Here is a 21759-nt window from a genome sequence, read left to right as displayed (position 1 = left end):
CTCAGCACACCCAACCATGTACCCCAAATGTACACAGTACATCACACATCCAGTACGCTCAGCACATTCCCCAAATATATTTACCACAATCAACATTCTTCCCCAGTGTATTTCCATGTAGTGATATTACACTACGTAATGACTCCCAATATACTCAGCACCCTACAGCATGCACTCTAAACACAGTGAACTATGCACTCCTGTGCATAGGAAAGACTACAAGCATTAAACTTATTCTCCCTGGAGAAGATTCTCACAAGAGGGGACATGATAGCGATATACAAATATCCTAATGGTAATTCCAGCATTGGGAGGACACTATTCAGTCTGAACAATCATGAGGACTCGTGGTCACTCAATGAAGTTGGACGAGAAAAGGTTCAACTTTAAAATGCATAAGGGATTTTTTACTGTTAGAACAGCAAGGATGTGGAACTCCCTTCCACAATCAATGGTTGCAGCGGGAAATGTAGCCTATTTTAAAAAAAATCCTTAGATAGACATGTTATTGAACACAATATTCAGGGATATGGGAAATGGAAGGGACTTAATACTTACACACACCTCCACACAGGTTAAACTGATGTCTTTTTTCAACCTTAACAACTATATAACTATGTAAGTAGGCCCCCATTCATTAACCCTTTTCTGGCTTTGCCTCCTCCCTTTTATAATGTAGCTCATGCATTCAGGTCTACTAACGTGTACTTCATTGAGGAACTGAGGCTAAAAAGTACAGATGGTACATAATCCTAAAATAACCTACCTATAGCTATGTATGTAATACAGATTGCGTGCATTGTTTAAGTACAGTGGGAACGGAAAGTATTTAGACCCCCTTCAATTTTTCACTCTTTGTTATATTGCAGCCATTTGCTAAAATCATTTTTTTTTCCTCATTAATGTACACACAGCACCCCATATTGACAGAAAAAACAGAATTGTTGACATTTTTGCAGATTTATTAAGAAAGAAAAACTGAAATATCACATCGTCCTAAGTATTCAGACCCTTTGCTGTGACACTCATATATTTAACTCAGGTGCTGTCCATTTCTTCTGATCATCCTTGAGATGGTTCTACACCTTCATTTGAGTCCAGCTGTGTTTGATTATATTGATTGGACTTGATTAGGAAAGCCACACACCTGTCTATATAAGACCTTACAGCTCACAGTGCATGTCAGAGCAAATGAGAATCATGAGATCAAAGGAACTGCCTGAAGAGCTCAGAGACAAAATTGTGGCAAGGCACAGATCTGGCCAAGGTTACAAAAAAATTTCTGCTGCACTTCCTAAGAGCACAGTGGCCTCCATAAACCTTAAATGGAAGACGTTTGGGACGACCAGAACCCTTCCTAGAGCTGGCCGTCCGGCCAAACTGAGCTATCGGGGGAGAAGAGCCTTGGTGAGAGAGGTAAAGAAGAACCCAAAGATCACTGTGGCTGAGCTCCAGAGATGCAGTCAGGAGATGGCAGAAAGTTGTAGAAAGTCAACCATCACTGCAGCCCTCCACCAGTCGGGGCTTTATGGCAGAGTGGCCCGATGGAAGCCTCTCCTCAGTGCAAGACACATGAAAGTCCGCATGGAGTTTGCTAAAAACACCTGAAGGACTCCAATATGGTGAGAAATAAGATTCTATGGTCTGATGAGAGCAAGATAGAACTTTTTGGCCTTAATTCTAAGCGGTATGTGTGGAGAAAACCAGACACTGCTCATTACCTGTCCAATACAGTCCCAACAGTGAAGCATAGTGGTGGCAGCATCATGCTGTGGGGGTGTTTTTCAGGGACAGGATGACTGGTTGCAATTGAAGGAAAGATGAATGCGGCCAAGTGCAGGGATATCCTAGACGAAAACCTTCTCCAGAGTGCTCAGGACCTCAGACTGGGCCGAAGGTTTACCTTCCAACAAGACAATGACCCTAAGCACGCAGCTAAAATAACGAAGTAGTGGCTTCACAACAACTCCGTGACTGTTCTTGAATGGCCCAGCCAGAGCCCTGACTTAAACCCAATTGAGCATCTCTGGAGAGACCTAAAAATGGCTGTCCACCAACGTTTACCATCCAACCTGACAGAACTGGAGAGGATCTGCAAGGAGGAGTGACAGAGTGACAGAGGATCCCCAAATCTAGGTGTGAAAAACTTGTTGCATCTTTCCCAAAAAGACTCATGGCTGTATTAGATCAAAAGGGTGCTTCTACTAAATACTGAGCAAAGGGTCTGAAAACTTAGGACCATGTGATATTTCAGTTTTTCTTTTTTAATAAATCTGCAAAAATGTCAACAATTCTGTGTTTTTCTGTCAATATGGGGTGCTGTGTGTACATTAATGAGGAAAAAAAAAGAACTTAAATGATTTTAGCAAATGGCTGCAATATAACAAAGAGTGAAAAATTTAAGGGGGTCTGGATACTTTCCGTCCCCACTGTATATATATATATATAAATATATACTGTATATATAAAGAATAAAAAATATATATATATATTATCCTGTCAACGATTCCATTCCATGATGCATCACGATTACTGCCCATGGTTTTTCTTAAGAAATTCAAGCAGTCAGAAGAACTCAATTTTTTTATTTTATCTGCTCTTAAAAAAAAAAGGGACACTCCCAGCATGTAGCAAAGTCTGAACACAACAGACAACAGTATTTATTTAGAACAGTGATTACTAAATGGCACAGCCCCCTGCCCATTCCACAGCCCCCCCTGCCCATTACACAGCCCCTTTCATTATACAGCTGCCATTTACATTACACAGCCCCCCTATACATTAAACAGCCCTGTTTACATTAAACAGCCCCCATTTACATTACACAGCCCCACTTTACATTACACAGCCCCCTGCACTCCCAGGAGACCCCCAGTCTCCTGGGATAGCCCTGCCAGCATACTCTAACATTAAAACAAATCACTGCCAGTCCCTTGTACAATCTCTGGTCTTTCATGGCCAGTCACGTGCCCTCCGGGCATTCTTCTCCTCCCGCTGTAGCTTTAGTTCGGAGGAGGAGGATGGCCAGAGGTCACGTGACCAGCCATGAAAGATCAGCGATAATAAGGTAGAGGCATCGGTTTACAATTAACCCTTACACAGTGTAGGAAGGATCCATGAAACAGAGGGACTGCCAGAGATTTGTTTTAACTTTAGAGTACGCTGGCAGGGCTGTCCCAGGAAAGGCAGGGAGCGCAGGGACGTCATCCATGCAATCGATGCAGCCGTTCTCTGCGTCGATGCGGAAGCGTTCAAGGCTGCATCGTGGTGCATTGATTGTAAGATTATTTTCAACACCCCTAATCTATATATGTGACAGAACCATCCAGTGCCCTGCTTAGGTGCTTCCGTCAGTATACCATACAAGCATACAAGACAAGCCGGCAATAGCTTGTATGAGAACTGGAACTGTTTGTTGAAAACTCACACAGAATTTATAGTGCACCAGGTCAGATGAGCCTGATCACATTATCGTATGCAAAGGAAACTATACAGGAATATAATTAACATGAGCTAATTAACTAGTCACTTAAACCTGCCTAGGTGACTCAATGCCCACCCAGTCAATGTTGTGATTATTTAGACAGACAGAAACAATAGGTGACTCATTTAACAATTAACAATGGGAGAGACAGCTTAGCAGAAAACATAACACCTTAATAAACAGAAAATAGCAGGATACCACCAGCACCAGGTGGCTTGCTGATTATATTAACATTTTCTATGAGTCTCACAGTGCACCTCTCCAGCTGTATCGAGGAGGGAAGTGAACAGTTGCTGCCCAATTCTATATACAGCCTAAAAGAGTTGCTGAGGAGAAGGGCCAGGCTAAAAAGTAGGACCTTTAGTATTAGGGACAGAAAAGAGAAAATAGTCATTTTAGGGGGGATTGTGAAGGAATGTGATGTAGATAATAATAATAGTAATCTGAAAATGTCTATTTTCTTATGTGCATACATATTTTTCTCCTTACTCATTATATAAGTATACAGATTTGCTCTGTTCCTATATTTTCTCAAAATGGCGTGTACCCCCTACCTCCCACACACAGAAGAACGCAGAACTGGAGATAAGAACAAAGAGAGCCAAACCTCGTTATGAAAATTATCCATCTTCTTTTCTATCTTGACCAATGAGATGTACCTATTAGACTGACATAGCAATGACGTATTTGTGTGTATAAAACATTAACACCGCCTTGAATAAATTAGAAGTGTAACAGTAACGAAACTGAGCGTGTCTCAGTGTGTTTACTTTTATATGCATGCATATCAACACTTTTCAAATTAGAGACAGCAGCAGATAACCTTGAGCTCGATTGGAGCTCTTAATCATTTCCATAACAATGGTTGGTAATGGGGCATCTAAGCCCTAAACATGGATCCCGGGCCTAGGTTCCTAGAGTCTGTGTATTTGAGAGACCTGAACTTGAATCAGAAACAAGACCACTCCAAGGGTCCCCCAGGCACCCACCTCCCAAAGAGTAGTGTTCCCTTAAAAGCCAGGGTCCATAGTCAGTAGGCAAGAGGCTTGCTCCTAGTCCTCTCCAAAAGCCCCTGTCCTGGATAGGTCTGTCACAACTATATATTGTTTATATATAAAAATCCCTATGGATAACTACATAGGTCCTTCTGCCCCCCCTAAACTGGATCCAACACTCCAGAAGCATAAAGTAGGCTTTATTTTGAAGGTTAAGGTATTGGATTTTTTTTTCCAGAATCATACCTACCTAGGTGGATGCAGCATCGGTCCGATGCTGCGTCTATTCCCCGCCGGCTCTTAGGCTGAGAGCCAAGTGATCAAACACTGTTGATCGCTCAGTTCTCACAGCTCCCTGAGCAGAGAGCTGGTGACTGTTAGTCACCGCTGTCTGCTCTGCCCTGCTCTGCACTGGATTGCTGAGCTGCAGAGGAGGCAGGATTGGCTGTCTCAGGCTCTCAGCGGCTCACTGAGAGGCTGAGCCGAGTGCCGGTCCAAGCATATGGGAAGATCCTGACCATATTGGGGCGATCTTTCCCAAGTCTGGACTGGCTCTGTGAAGTCAGTCAACAGCAGGCTTCAGAATGAACTGCAATTGAGCTTTGGCTGTACTTATCCTTTAACAATAATATGGCAACCAAATAGCTATTAAACATAACTCTGTGTAGTCATGAAACAGTATAGTCTATCTACTGTTTTAAAGGCTATATATAAACCATTGACCCATTGACATGTTATGGATTGTGCATGATCCTTGCCACAAAGAAATGTCATACATTAGCACGCTCTTCAATGGCAGGTTTATAGAAGCTAAAAAAGACCCACTCTGAAAAGCCTGCCCGCCATAGCTTTCTCAAAAAGTACAGTCTCTGACACCAGTGAAGACACAGTCTTTCATTCACCATTGAAGACAGAGGAGTAGAGAAGGGAAGCCACTGCCACAGTTACTATGCATAGCACCTAGGATATTCTACACAAGTCCTAACTCAAGCTGCATATGACCTCAAGCGCACTCATGGAGCTTAGCTCGCCCTCCACATATTTGGACCATTATGGGGGTGTGGGAGTATTTTCCTTCCTTCCATAGCAGACTGCGTCCTTGCCTGGTCTGTGACTTTTTCAGAGGCCAATATCCTCTGGTTGAGGGTATTGTCCATGAGGCCCCCCAAGGTCACCTTGAGGACTTCACTGGCCAGTGTGCATTGTGGATTTTCAGCCATTCATGTTCATCTCCTCCTACCCTCCTAGGGAAGTGTAATCTTTCCAAGAAATGCATAGGAGTATTAGGATCTTGGTGTCCAGCACAACCAAAAGACATAGAAGTCAATACAGAATATATATAGTGCACATACCAGTAATCAATGTATATAGGACTGGGATGTCCTTAGGACAGAGACTGTATATACACTATATTGCCAAAAGTATTGGGACGCCTGCCTTTACACGCACATGAACTTTAATGACATCCCAGTGTTAGTTCCTAGGGTTCAATATTGAGTTGGCCTGTAAGACAAAAACAATTCCATAGCTCAACCCACCAACCAGTCTGCTGACCAACCAAATTAACCCGTCTAACCGTCTGTTAAAAGCAGTGGTTTAGTTAGCACACATTTGCAAACGCATGTGAAAGCTGCAAGGCCTCGTCACGGCACCCTGTGTTGCTTGCAGTCCTAACACTACAAATTTATAAGTGTCTCCACAGTGGAAGCACATGCATGGAATGGATAGATGGGAGGTAGGTGAGCCTGGAGGCAGCCCAAGCCCTCCTAAAAGGAAAAGGAGCACACTGGACACACTGGAATATTGAATAGGCCCACCCTTTGCAGCTATAACAGCTTTAACTCTTCTGGGAAGGCTGTCCACAAGGTTTAAAAGTATGTCTATGGGAATGTTTGACTATTCTTCCAGAAACGCATTTGTGAGGTCAGACACTGATGTGGATGAGAAGGCCTGGCTCACAGTCTCCGCTCTAATTCCTTCCAAAGGTGTTCTATCGGGTTGTGGTCAGGGCTCTGTGCAGGCCAGTCAAGTTTCTCCATCCCAAACTCTGTCTGTATGTCTGTAATTTTCTATAACTCTATTAATAAGATATTTATATTTGTAATGATATTTTAAAAATAACTTTTATCTAACATATGTGTAATCTTTGTGTACCTTAAAAGTCCGCTTTAGTAGTATTTTTTTTTTTGCCTTTTTTCCTCCCTTTCTGTCCTAACAGAGTTAATGATACCTGCTAATTGTACAGACCTTTAAATTACAGCATTTGGCTTAGAAGGGTCTACTAGCACTAACTTCCTTTGCACCTCGGAGATATCATGTAATCTAATACTGAGATAACCCAATGAACACCCTACTTTTAGCATCAGCTTCCTTTGCAGCTCTCAGTATTAGATCACATGATATCTCAGAGGTGCAAAGGAAGTTAGTGCTAGTAGACCCTACTAAGCCAAATGCTGTAATTTGCAGGTCTGTACAAGTAGCAGGTATCATTAATTCTGTTAGAACATCTTATTTCTCTTTGGAACTTTGTTGGTGAGACTAAGTTTATGGATCTGCTCTGGCCATTTAGAAGGGGACCTGATCTTCCTGTTGGAATTTGTATTTACTTCATATTATGGAGAATGTAACAGGTGGTGGTGGAATATGCAAAGGTGGGCAAAAACACTCCAAAATCCAAAGTGGACAGGAACAGTAAGGTGAAATATGGCAGAAAGATCTCTCTGTTGACATATCCAAGAGACATATAAGAAGCCATGAGCTGACCGCCCACCAGGATCAACCTATAACTAGAATATTGCCTTTGGGTACTCTCTCTCTCTCTCTCGGGTTAACAGCCTAGGTTACCGTTGGGGTTTGCAATTGAATCTTGTTGAATGGGAAGCAGAGAGCATGCTGTACAGAGCATTACCATTCTTTGCCAGTTATGAATGTTGTATAAGTCTGTAACATTGTAAAATATCTTCTCAGGGGACGAGTTTTATGAGTCATCACCATATGAACCAGTGACCTCCCGTTTGTCTGACATTTTCCGCGTGGCTTCAATCAACTCTGGTAAGCAACTCACTCAAACTAGATGGTAGCAAATGTACTGCCCTTGTGTTTATTTTTAAAATATTTAACAGCAAATTCTCAAAGGCAAAGAACAATGCAAAAGAACAAACCAACATATGTACAGACACAAAAGTGTTTTTAAAGCAGAAATTGAAATGCGTCTGAAATATAAAAAGCCAAATACTTTCTCTAGAGACCTGCTGTCAATGTTCCAAGAAGGCAGACTGCCAAATCTAGGCATAAGCCTTTACACAGTTGATTTTCCGACTTTTCTGCCATAAGTAACAAGTTTGTATATTAATTTGATATAAAAATTAGTATGCTATTGAAAATTTCCATGTAAGTCAAAGCCCTTTTCCTCAAAGATTATGCATTGGCTGCATTAAGAAAGACAGTTAATGATTTTTTTACATATAGAACTACAATTAATTGGTATGATCTGATTATATTGGGTTTGTTTGTTGAACAAACAACAAGAAGGGAAAAAAAAAGTAGTATAATTACACACATAGTAAACTGGAGATAATTAGAACAAATTTCAGTATCCGCATTTTGGTTAAAGCGGAGCTCCACTCAAATAGGAAAGCTCTGCTGGTTTGCCTCCCCCCCGCTCCCACATCCAGCTTACTTCACCGCAGCAAACTCATCCAGAAGTTTGGGCCCCCTCCACCTTCCCCCATTGCTGCGCTCATGCACAGTAGGGAACCGGCTGTAAAGCCAAAAGGCTTCACTTCTGGTTTCCCTTAGCCGAGATGGTGGCGGCAGCACCCGTAAAAAATTGGCTTGGGAAAAGACACCACTGGATTCCTAGACAGGTAAGTGGCCTAATATTAAAGGTCAGCAGCTACAGTATTTGTAGCTGCTGACTTGTAATTTTTTCTGAAGGAGCCTGGAGCTCCACTTTAAGATGATATTCTCTCTTGAGAAGAGGAGATTAAGGGGGGATATGATCAACATGTATAAATACATAATTGGTTCATATAGTGAACTTGGTGTTGAGTTATTCACTTTAAGGCCATCACAGAGCACAAGGGGGCACTCTTTACATCTAGAGGAAACAGGATTTAATCTCCAAATACAGAAAGGCTTCTTCACAGTAAGAGCTATGAAAATGTGAAATAGACTCCCTCAAGAGTTGTTTCTGGCTAGCTCTGTAGATTGTTTTATAAAAAGTCAGGATTCTTTCCTAGATACACATAATTTAACTGGATACTAGTATTCATAGGTAAAGTTGATCCAGGGAATTTCCCGATTGCCTCTTGGGGGATCAGGTAGGATTATTTCCCCTGCTGGAGCAAATTGGATCATGCTTTGCTGGGGTTTTTATGCCTTCCTCTGGGTCAACCATGAGTATAGGATTGTGTATATAAGATTGTATGATTTCCCCCCCCGCCCCCTTCTATTGGTTGAACTGGATTAACTTGTGTCTTGTTTTCAGCCAGACTAACTATGTAACTATGTATAATTTTTTTTTAAAGTAGCATCCTAAATAAGACTTTTGGGCCAATACACAAGTAAGAAGTAGTTGGGGGTCAAGTCCGAGTGTCCTAAAGTGTTATCATTTTTTGAGGGTAAGCTAGGACAGAGGAATACTTGATATAGTAATGAAACATATAGGGTATAGATCAGGGTAGTATGGCTTCTGTATGCAAGTAGCACAGAAAGAAAAAATGGGCGGGGGTATAGAGTGAGGAGGCAGGAAGGGAAAGGAGAGGGAGTGGAGTTAGCAATGGGAGGGAGGAAGTTATGTGGTCTCCCCCCATCTCCACCATAGCTTTGTCTTAAATAAGGAAATAATTTATTGTGAATGGCTATTCTGGGACTCTTGAAGGTACCTAAACAAAGGTATGGTGTTTGTCTGCAGTTAATTGTTCAAGACGCATAATAAAGTCCTAATGGAGTCCATCTACTACCAACAGTATTCTTCAATTTTGGAGGTCTTTTCAGTTTGTCAATGGCAAGGAATGAATGCCCTGGTCACTGTGAGGGAATGGTGATGGTTATAATTTTTATAGATCTGATAAATCTGATTTTCTAGTCCATTGTTCAAAAGTAGAACTGTGCATCACAAGGAGGGGGCAGAATTACCAAATAATCAGGCCTACATAGGAGTGAATTGGTGTTTTTTCTTACATTTAGCTAGTGTTCACCTTGAACTCATTCTCAAAGCATTTTTGGTTGCTAAAATAATACATTTTGTTTTACCATACATCACTTAATCGCACTGCTAAATCTTGCTTTATTTTCCTCAGATTTTTAAAAGTCTGATTGGGAAACTGCAATGGTGAAATGAATCGTAAAACATGGTGAAATGTTGACAGAGGGTTATATTCATAAAATAGTGGCATGGTCTTACTATGGCAAAAAAAGAGCACTTCACATTTATAAAGCATAGCAGTGTGCTTTGGGGTCCCAAAACAAGAGGATCGCAATAAAAGATAATGAAGGAAAAAAAAAAAAACATGGGAAGAAAGCCCAGGCATTCGACCTGTCAAAGTCATGTGGTCGGCCTCTTCTCCAATCAAGTGACCTGAATGGGCCATAAAATGCAGGTCGTGCTGCAAATGATCACTGCGGGGAATACAGAGGAGAGCATATAGTGATATCTGCACTCCACTATAAATGGGCACCAGATTGGTGATACCAAAAACAAAACTGCTTGCACGATTATACTGATGCTCTAACTTCCCCTATCAGCAAGCAAGCAAGTACTTAAAAAATGAATCACACCTATCACACCAATCTAAACGTTAATACCAAAAATAAGTGCAGAGCCTCTAATATCAAACTAAATCATACAATGTTACTATAGTATTATACTGCAAAACTCAAATGATGTAAAAAACTCAAATGATGTAAGTGTCTATACCTGTGAACATCTTCACCCAAAAAAATAATATCATTATACGTGAAATGACATAATACTTTTTAGCATATTATACAATAAAATCATTAAACAAAGTGTCCATAAAGTTCACTGCAAGACCACTCTTAGTGGCATAACGTAAATAACGTACTCAAATTTACATTTCAAAGTGTTCTCATTGGCAATCTTATCATGCCTCTGCCACAAACTGCTCACCTAATGTATGTACACAGACTTAAGCTTAATAGGTACATAAAGCTGTAGTGAACACTATGTTACTTTTCCTTTTCTGAGTTCTTGCTGCGTTCTGATGGCTATGACCAGAGTAAGTGGATGAATTTAACCCTTGCTCCAATCAAGTTCTTTTAGATCTCCTGTAATTTAAGAGCTCTGTGTACATAGGTGAGCAGTTTGTGGTGCACCAGTTGGAGAGGGAAAACACTTTGGTCGTTTTTTTCTTGCATGATAAGACTACTTTGAAATTTAGATTAGCGTATGTTTTTGATGGCCATTGCACTTATTATTGCACTTACTACACCATTAATAGTGGACATGCGGTAAGCTTTATGAACTTTTTGGTTTTATTATTCTATTGTTGTATAACATGCTAAAAAGTATTTTTTTTATATATTTGCCATTTCACATATTTTATGTAATTTTCTTGTGTGAAAATATTTTCACAAGTATGGACACTTACAATATTTGAGTTTTGCAGTATATTTCTGTAGTAACACTGTATGATTTAGTTTGATATTAGAAGCTCTGTCTAAGATTGGTAATAAAACAGTAAAATATAAAGGAACCATAAATATACATTTAAAAAATGCAACTCTAAGCAAAGTAGCTTTTCTCGTATCTATCTATATGAATGTGTCAAAATATGGAGCAAAGAAATGCACAGACAGTACAGGACACAGTTTGAAATAGGTCAACTTGGTCGAGATGACATTACTCAAAAAAACAATAGCAAAATATGAATTCTGACTTGTTTTAAATAGGCATAAAAGGAGGGATTTGGAAATTTGCATGCTTGCCTGTCTCCATGGCCTCTTACTGTCCCTTACACAGATGAATGATGGAACAGGTTAGAGGCAGGAACACACGACATCAGCACTTGACTTGTATGCAGGTTACATTAAACGGCACAAAGGACTGTAGAATTGTAGCTTCAAAAACAACCTCTCTATTACAGAATGCCCATATAATTTAAAAGCTCTGTGAAGCAAAGGTAGTCAATATTGTCATGACACATTTGGAGTCACAGAAAACCCTTTTCCCTTTGAAGTCCTACAGTGCCTTGCAAAAGTATTCACCCCACTTGGCACTTTTCGCGTTTTGTTGCCTCACAACCTGGAATTAACATGGATCGTTTGAAGATTTGCATCATTTCATTTACAGAGCATGCCCACAACTTTGAAGATGTTTTTTTTTTTTTTTTTTTATTGTGAAGCAAACAACAAATAGGACAAAATAACAGAAAAAGTCAATGTGCATAACTATTCACCCCCCTAAAGTCAATACTTTGTAGAGTCACCTTTTGCGGCTATCACAGCTTCAAGTCGCTTTGGATAAGTCTCTATGAGCTTGCCACATCTTACCACTGGGGTTTTTGCCCATCCCTCCTTGTAAAACTGCTCCAGCTCCTTCAAGTTGGATGGTTTGCGCTTGTGAACAGCAATCTTTAAGTCTGACCACAGATTTTCTATTGGATTGAGATCTGGGCTTTGACTAGGCCATCCCAACACATTTACATGTTTCCCCCTAAACCACTCACGTGTTGCTTTAGCAGTGTGTTTGGGGTCATTGTCCTGCTGGAAGGTGAACCTCCATCCTAGCCTCAAAACACACACAGAGTAGTACAGGTTTTGCTCAAGAATATCCCTGTATTTAGCACCATCCATCTTTCCCTCAACTCTGACCAGTTTCCCAGTTCCGACTGCTGAAAAACATCCCCACAGCATGATGCTGCCACCACCATGTTTCACTGTGGGGATGGTGTTCTTTGGGTGATGTGATGTGTTGAGTTTAATTTTAGGCTCATCAGACCAGAGCACCTTTCTCCATACATTTTGGGATTCTCCCACATGCCTTTTCGCAAACTCAAAATGTGCCATTTGCTGTTTGCTGAAAGTATTGGCTTTCTTCTAGCCACTCTGCCATAAAGCCCAACTCTATGGAGCGTACGGCTTATTGTCGTCCTATGTACAGATACTCCAGTCTCTGCTGTAGAACTCTGCAGCTCCTCCAGGGTTACCTTAGGTCTCTGTGCTGCCTCTCTGATTAATGCCCTCCTTGCCCGGTCCGTGAGTTTTGGTGTGCAGCCATCTCTTGGCAGGTTTGCTGTTGTGCCATGTTCTTTCCATTTGGTTATGATAGATTTGATGGTGCTCCTAGGGATCATCAAAGATTTGAATATTTTTTTATAACCTAACCCTGACTTGTACTTCTGAACAACATTGTCCCTTACTTGTTGTACTTGGAGAGTTCCTTGATCTTCATGGCAGTGTTTGGTCCCTTTTGCTTAGGTGTTGCAGCCTCTGAGGCCTTTCAAAAAAGTGTGTATATGTAATGACAGATCATGTGACACTTAGATTGCACACAGGGGGACATCATTTCACTAATTATGTGACTTCTGAAGGTAATTGGTTGCACCAGAGCTTTTTATGGGCTTCATAACAAAGGGGGTGAATAAATACGCACATGCCAATTATCAGTTTTTTATTTTTGAAAAATAGTTTTATGTGTATATTTTTCTAATTGTACTTCACCAACTTAGACTATTGTGTTCTGATCCATCATATATAATTCAGATTAAAAAAGCATTGAACTAAAGGCTGTAATGTAACAAAAGAGGTAAAAAGCTAAGGGGGTGAATACTTTTGCAAGGCACTGTATGTGTCCTTTCTTGATTCATGATTAATACTGTATTCTAAAAATGCTCATTGGGGGGATCACTGCACAGAGCATCACTATGGAGTTGTGCAGACATTTACCTTTTCTGTGATCAATAAAGAAAGATGGTATGCTGTAAGCATAGGTTCTATCAGATTCTAATAACATTTAATGCATGGTGCACAGGTAATACTAGATCCTCAGATCAGTATACATTTTCCAAAGAGCCAGTATAGCAAAGGTTGCCCCCATTCAGACACTCTCTGAGTGAACCCTCAAGCCTAATACACATGGGTCAAATATCCGGCGGCTCTGACTGGTTCAAAAGAAACCAGTCGACATTCGGCACGTATGTACGGCAGCCGGTGCAACAGAAGATGTGAACAGAGAAGGGGCATGACTGAAAAAGGTCTACCAATTGTAGGTACAGCGGCTCATCCTGAGCTCTTCAATTGGCACCTTACGGGGGGGAGGGGGGACAGGATACCTGTCTTTGACAGGTATCCTGTTCCCATTTCCGGGAGTCACAACCGCAGATATTGATGACACAGCTCGGTTCCCTCCTCTTCCCCCGGTCGCCGGGCCAATAGGAGAGAGGAGTGGAGCTTTGCGCATGCGTAGTAGGGGCGCGCAGCCATAAGGCTACACTGCCGGGTTCCCTTACCCACAATGGCGGCGGCAGCACCCGATAGCTGATGGAAACATCAGCTGCGGTGCCGACATCGCTGGACTCCAGTACAGGTAAGTGTCCTATTATGAAAAGCCAGCAGCTGCAGTATGTGTAGTTGCTGGTTTTTAATTTTTGCAGTAGTGGGTGGACCTCCGCTTTAAAGTCATCGAGTGGCCTGGCCAGTATCCAACCCTTAATCCTATAGAAAATTTATGGAGGGAGCTGAAACTTCAAGTTGCCAAGCGACAGCCAAGAAACCTTAAGGATTTAGAGAAGATCTGTAAAGAAGAATGGACCAAAATCCCTCCTGAGATGTGTGCAAATCTGGTAACCAACTACAAGAAATGTCTTACCTCTGTGCTTGCCAACAAGGGTTTCTTTACCAAGTACTAAGTCATGTTTTGCTTGGGGATCAAATACTTATTTTACTCACTGAACTGCAACTCAATTTAAACAAAAGGTATGATGTGCTTTTTCTGAATTTTTGGTTGATTTTCTGTCATTATCATTTAAAATACACCTATGATAAGAATTATAGACCCTTCATTTCTTTGTAAGTTGGCAAACTTACAAAATCTGCAGGGGATCAAATAATTATTTTCTCCACTCTATGCCATTGGAGGACTGTAGCAATGTGAAGATTGGCAGGAGGAACTAATAAGAGCTATGGGGAAACAGGAGAGTGACACTACTGGAAGTGTCGGTTTCCCAACTCCAAGTGGATTTGTGTGGTTTAGAAATGGTGAAAGGAGTGGTATTTGGGGAAAATTCATTTTCTTTTACAGGCAATACGGTTTTTCTAATGTATTTTTTGGTAACAGTGTCACCTTTAAAAGAAAATGTTTCTCTTGTCTGTGAATTTATAAGAATGTGGGTTACTTCACTACTTTTCACCATACTTCACAGTGTAGTCTAAATTTGGCCCAAGCAATGATGATCAATTTAATTTTAGTCATAGTCTCAAAAATACCATTTTAATTCTAGTCTCATTTGAGTCATCTGAATTGTTTTAGTTTTAGTCATATTTTAGTCTTCTAAAATCTCCAGTACATTTTAGTCTACTAAAAGCTTATGGGTTTAGTTAATTTGTAATGCATTATTTAAGCATCTCTCTAGAATTGCCAAACTCATTTTTACATATTTTGTTACATTACAGCCTTTAGTTCAATGTTTTTTTAATCTGAATTATATGTGATGGATCAGAACACAATAGTCCAAGTTGGTGAAGTAAAATTAGAAAAATATATACATAAAACTATTTTTCAGAAATAAAAAACTGATAATTGGCATGAGCGCATGTATTCAGCCCCTTTGTTTTGAAGCCTATAAAAAGCTCTGGTGCAACCAATTACCTTCAGAAGTCACATAATTGGTGAAATGATGTCCACCTGTGTGCAATCTGTGTCACATGATCTGTCATTACATATACACACCTTTTTGAAAGGCCCCAGAGGCTGCAACACCTAAGCAAGAGGCACCACTAACCAAACACTGCCATGAAGACCAAGGAACTCTCCAAACAAGTAAGGGACAATGTTGTTCAGAAGTACAAGTCAGGATTAGGTTTTAAAAAAATATCCAAATCTTTGATGATCCCTAGGAGCACCATCAAATCTATCATATCCACATGGAAAGAACATGGCACAACAGCAAACCTGCCAAGAGACGGCTGCACACCAAAACTCACGGACCGGGCAAGGAGGGCATTAATTAGAGAGGCAGCACAGAGACCTAAGGTAACCCTGGAGGAGCTGCAGAGTTCCACAGCAGAGACTGGAGTATCTGCACATAGGACAACAATAAGCCATACACTACATAGAGTTGGGCTTTAAGGCAGAGTGGCCAGAAGAAAGCCAATACTTTCAGCAATAAACAAAAGTTTGCGAAAAGACATGTGGGAGACTCCCAAAATGTATGGAGGAAGGAGCTCTGGTCTGCTGAGACTAAAATTGACCTTTTGGCCATCAAAGAAAACACTATGTCTGGCGCAAACCCAGCACATCACCCAAAGAACACCATCCCCACAGTGAAACATGGTGGTGGCAGCATCATGCTGTGGGGATGTTTTTTAGCAGTCGGGACTGGGAAACTGGTCAGAGTTGAGGGAAAGATGGATCAAAATTCTTGAGCAAAACCTGCACCACTCTGTGTGTGATTTGAGGCTAGGATGAACATCCACCTTCCAGCAGGACAATGACCTCAAACACACTGCTAAAGCAACACTTGAGTGGTTTAAGGGGAAACATGTAAATGTGTTGGGATGGCCTAGTCAAAGCCCAGACATCAATCCAACAGAAAATCTGTGGTCAGACTTAAAGATTGCTGTACACAAGCGCAAACCATCCAACTTGAATGAGCTGGAGCAGTTTTGCAAGGAGGAATGGGCAAAAATTCCAGTGGTAAGTTGTAGCAAGCTCATAGAGACTTATCCAAAGCGACTTGGAGCTGTGATCGCCGCAAAAGGTGGCTCTACAAAGTATTAACTTTAGGGGGGTTTTGCCCATTGCCTTTTTCTGTTATTTTGTCCTATTTGTTGTTTGCTTCACAATTAAAAAAAAAAAATCATCAAAGTTGTGGGCATGTTCTTTAAATTAAATGCTGCAAATCCTCAAACAATCCATGTTAATTCCAGGTTGTGAGGCAACAAAACACGAAAAATGCCAAGGGGGGTGAATACTTTTGCAAGGCACTGTAGCTGCTGTACTTACGTTTAGGGAGAGGTACTTACGTTTAGGGCAGTATGCACCCAGGGCTGAATGCTCAGAACACGCACACTGCTTGTGTTCAAGGTGTTTCTCCCTGGGTGCATACTGCCCTATACATAAGTACTGCTCTGGGCTCCATCCAGGCACTCTATATACTCCTGGAGTAAAAATCTAATAATGTTATTATTTATGGTATTAGGGTTTGAACATGCACTACAGACAAAGATTTTTGCCATTGTGATATATACCATCTTTGTCAGTAAAACCATGTTTTATAAACAAACAAAAATATTGCTTTTTGACGAACAGAACTGCAATTTTAAAATATAAACAAAACTCTATTGGCTGTAATGTCATTGCACATATTACCTGAATATATTACCAACATTAATTATTAATACAAGAAATTAAATAAGTAAAGCCTTTTTTTTCTTTCAGCATCTTAGTAAATGCCCCCTACTTATTCTTATGTGTTAGTGTAATATTGTAATACATGTTTAAACTTTAACCACTTCAGCCCCGGAAGATTTGGCTGCTCGATGACCGGGCCATTTTTTGCGATACGCACTGCGTCGCTTTAACTGACAATTGTGCGGTCGTGCGACGCTGTACCCAAACAAAATTGATGTCCCTTTTTTCTCACAAATAGAGCTTTCTTTTGGTGGTATTTGATCATCTCTGCGTTTTTTATTTTTTGCGCTATAAAAAAAAAAAACGCGACAATTTTGAAAAAAACACAATATTTTAAACTTTTTGCTATAATAAATATCCCCAATTTTTTATTTTTTTTTTAAAAGCAAATTTTTTCCTCCGTTTAGGCCGATATGTATTCTTCTACATATCTTTGGTAATAAAAATTGCAATAAGCATATATTGATTGGTTTGCGCAAAAGTTATAGCGTCTACAAAATAGGGTAGATTTATGGCATTTTCATTATTTTCATTATTATTTTTTTTTACTAGTAACGGCGGTGATCAGCAATTTTTATTGGGACTGTGACATTATGGCAGACAGATCGGACACTTTTGACACATTTTTGGGACCATTGATATTTATACAGCGATCAGTGCCATAAAAATGCACTGTAAATATCACTGTCAGGGAAGCGGTTAACACTAGGGGGCGATCAAGGGGTTAACTGTGTTCCCTAGGTGTGTTCTAACTGTAGGGGGATGTGACTGGCTAGAGGAGATGGCAGATCGTTGTTCCTAGCTAGTAGGAACACATAAACTCTCCTCACAGAACAGGGATTTGTGTGTTTACACACACACGTCCATTTTCTGGCTCTCGTGCCCGCGATCGTGCGTGGCCGGTGGTCATCGCGATTGCCGGCCACACGCATCAGCACCCCCGCCTGCTATCCCCACGTAAAGGGCCGACGTACAGCTATGACGGTTCGCTGAAACGTGATGACCTGCCACAGTAAAATTACGGCGGCTGGTCGGCAGGTGGTTAATGTGCTATTAATATAAGCTGGGGATGGAATTGTGATGCGATCCGGAAAAAGGCCAGCAGAGGGCGCCAAAGAGATAGTGTGAATGAGTGTAATGTGTGCAACTGCATAGGAAAGGGAAAGGATTGATGGGAACTTGTGTCTCTAAGCCAGTGTTTCTCAACTCCAGTCCTCAAGGCGCCCCAACAGGTCATGTTTTCAGGCTTTCCATTATTTTGCACAGGTGATTTGATCAGTTTCCCTGCCTTAGTAATTACCACAGCCATCTCATCTGAGGGAAATCCTGAAAACATGACCTGTTGGGGCGCCTTGAGGACTGGAGTTGAGAAACTAAGCCAATAAAGCTTGCCAATAGAGTCAGGGGGTGGGGCTTTAACAGACAGGCGGAGCTCCGAGGCAAGCTGAAGCTCAGGTGGGTAAATGTCCCTTCCTCACATTTTCTTTCAATTTTCATTCGTTAACAAAAATTGGAATACATTTTTGTCATAGTTTTGGTCGTTTGACTTAGTTCTAATTTTAATGTTCATTTAGTTTTTGTCACTGAAACAGCAGCAGATGAAAAACCAGCATGCAACAGACGAAAACTATGACAAAAATATTTACGTCAACAAAATTAATACTGATCCAAGTGAATTATAATTTTATTTTGCCCCCCTATATAACATTTAACATTAATGTGAAGGTGTACTTTAAAAATAGCTCTCTTGAAGAGAATACCCACATCAAAGGCCATCTTGTTCTTTCATGGAACTGTGAAACATGATGTCTGACGGTAAAAAAAAAAAAGGATATACCTTTTAGAATGACAATTTGCTTTTTACCTGCAGGCACAGAATCGTCCGTATCCAGGCAGAATGCCTGTCTCGATGCAGCCAAGTTCTGCAATGTCAATGATTCCTGCAAGAGGTTCCGTTCCGCCTTCATATCAGCCTGTAACCCACCGGTTGAGGAGCAGTGTAACCGTCGTAAGTGTCACAAGACCCTCCGCACCTTCCTGGAGAAGATTCCTTCAAACCTGACCTATCCACTCCTCTTCTGCCCCTGCAAAGATAAGCCATGCGCTGAGCGGAGACGTCAGACCACAGTGCCAAGCTGCTCCTTCAATCGCCCTGAACTTCCTAACTGTTTGGAAATTTGGGGCACCTGTAGACAAGACCCAGTGTGCAGGTAACACAGCACTCCTATTGTTATACGTATTTATATAGGAACAATTTTTTGGGCAACTGACTTTTTTTTTCTCAGGTTTTTATTGGTGATGTTAATATATATGGGGGTTGGACAAATATATGGAAACGCTACATGATTTGCAAGTGTGAAAGTGAAAACATGTTTTCGAGTTGAAAGCGGAAGTGATGTAACATGGGATGGTAGGCGGCATAAGCGCCAAACATACAAAGAACACTAAACACACCAAACTGGATTAATAAAAATGTAAAACCGTAAACAAAATCAGCTAAAATCAGTGAGCCCTGTTCAAATATCCTTCTGGCAACTGGCAAAGACTCCCCTAAGCCTCCTTCTTAAATAGGGGTTCTTGGAATGTCTGGAATGTTCTCAGGTGATCCTAAATTACCTATCCTAGAGGGCCTCCCAGAACTTCCAGAACATTCCCGAACAGCTGACCTTTTTTGAATGGGGGGGTTTGAAACTCCTACCGCCATCATCCCATGAGGGAAAGGGAGGGGGGCTTAAACAGGCTATCCCCCATTCTTTTGTTCCTCTGCCACTACAATTTTTGGCCAACCATGGGCACCCTATGATGCAGATATTATTTCCCAAAGACAGCACCATTTACCAAGACGATAACGCTCCAATTCACACAGCTGGTGTTGTCAAATCATGGTTTGATGAGCATGAAAACAAAGTTTTGCACCTTTCCTGGGCGCCGCGGTTGCTGCACCTCGGTATCATAGAGCCGCTATGGCCAATTTTGGAGAACAAGGTTCAGGCTAGTTTTCTGCCTCTGGCATCTCTTCGAGAACTGGAATGATTTTTACATGGAGAGTGGTATCAGATTCCATTACCCACCATCCAAGACTTCTATTTGTCAATTCCCAGAAGAATTCAGACCGGTCTTGCTTGCCAAAGGCTGTCCAACACCATATTAGTTAACAATTTTGTTCTTTTACCTGGTGTTTCCATATTTTTGTCCAATATATATATATATATATATATATATATATATATATATATATATATATATATATATAATATAGTATAAAAGTATCATGCTGGACATGGGCAGAACTTTTTTCAGGGAGGGGGTGTCATTTTAAGGTCACCCATGCTCCACCCCTTTTTGACAACTTCATGAAGGGGTGGGGCTTAGTCAGTATTACATAAACCCTCCCCTCTTCTACTGCCACATTTGGCACTTTTTGGGGGGGAGAATGTACCTGGTTTTGCCGTGGCGATCTGAGCCACATACAAAACCATGCAAAATATGCTGCGACCACAGCAAGTGAAGGTATAAATAAACATACAATTAGGCAATCGATCAATTACAAAAAAAACTACACCTGCATGGTGCAGCATTGGCTTAAGCCAGTGGAGATATTAAATAAAGATGGGCACAATAGCATCTTTATGGGCACAACAGTAGCTTTATGGGCACAATATAATCTTTATGCTATGTTGCTGTGCTTAACCACTTGCCTACCAGGCACTTTTACCCACGTCCTGCCCAGGCCAATTTTCAGCTTTCAGCTGTGTCGCACTTTGAATGACAAATGTGTGGTCATGCAACACTGTACCCAAATTCTTTTGGTGGTATTTAATCACCACTGGGGTTTTTATTTTTTTGCTAAACCTTGCCTCCTCCCCACCTCTGAAAAGTGATCCAAGCATGGATTTTTCAGAGGAGCAAAAGTCACTTCCACACATGTAAAGGAGCCCTTAGGCCCACGCAACTGGACTTTCCGACAACAAAACCGTGGAATTTTGTCCGAAAGGTGTTGGCTTAACCTTGTCTTGCATACACACGGTCACACAAATGTTGGTCAACAATTACGAACGTAGTGATGTACTAGACATACTACGTGGTTTTTCAGCTCTTTAGAGACACCCTTTGGGCTCCTTCTGCTAATTTTGTGTTAGTAGAAGTTTGGTGAGTGTTGATTCGTGCCTTTCTTTTCACGTTTTTCATTTATCGCTTTTCATTTCATGCTTTTCAGTTTATTTCTGAAGGGCCCTTAGTCAACCAGACGTTGTGAAATCGGAGGAGATAATGTGTTATTTATTATTGGCCTTGGAGTTATTGCTTTGACATTTTTTTTGGTTGAATAATGATTTGATTTGGTAAATTTTCTACATTGTTGGATGCATAGAATGCACTTTTTGGTTATTTTCTATTGGCAGATAGCATGTCTAATTTTTTTTTTTTTTAATGCACAATAAAACAATTGTGGAGAATAATACTTGCCTATGTGTTTTACTTCAAATGAAAGTTTGGGAATGGGCAGTTACATTTTAAAAAATACAATGTAAAATTGACAAGGGACACCAACATAGTTGTATCTTTGTTCTTAAAAACTAGGGGATAATGGTGTTGTGGTAACTTAAAATAAAAAAAAAAAAAAAAAAAAAAAAACATAATAATATTATTCTTGATATCACTAGAAAAAAAAAGCCTTTGAAAATGTG

The 21759-nt window shown here is 40.7% G+C and overlaps 1 protein-coding gene across 1 annotated transcript in view; it reads left to right on the top strand.

Moving 5' to 3' along the window:
• Positions 1-21759, top strand: part of GFRA2 (GDNF family receptor alpha 2) — a 158504-nt gene that overhangs the window by 100981 nt on the left and 35764 nt on the right. The window contains exons 3-4 of the mRNA XM_073622257.1: positions 7447-7530; positions 18945-19284. Of these exons, the coding sequence (XP_073478358.1) occupies positions 7447-7530; positions 18945-19284 (424 nt within the window). The remainder of the gene's footprint in view (positions 1-7446; positions 7531-18944; positions 19285-21759) is intronic.

This window comes from Aquarana catesbeiana, linkage group LG03 (genome assembly GCF_042186555.1).
Source record: "Aquarana catesbeiana isolate 2022-GZ linkage group LG03, ASM4218655v1, whole genome shotgun sequence".
Lineage (NCBI taxonomy): Eukaryota > Metazoa > Chordata > Amphibia > Anura > Ranidae > Aquarana > Aquarana catesbeiana.
This window is presented reverse-complemented; position numbering and strand designations above follow the sequence as displayed.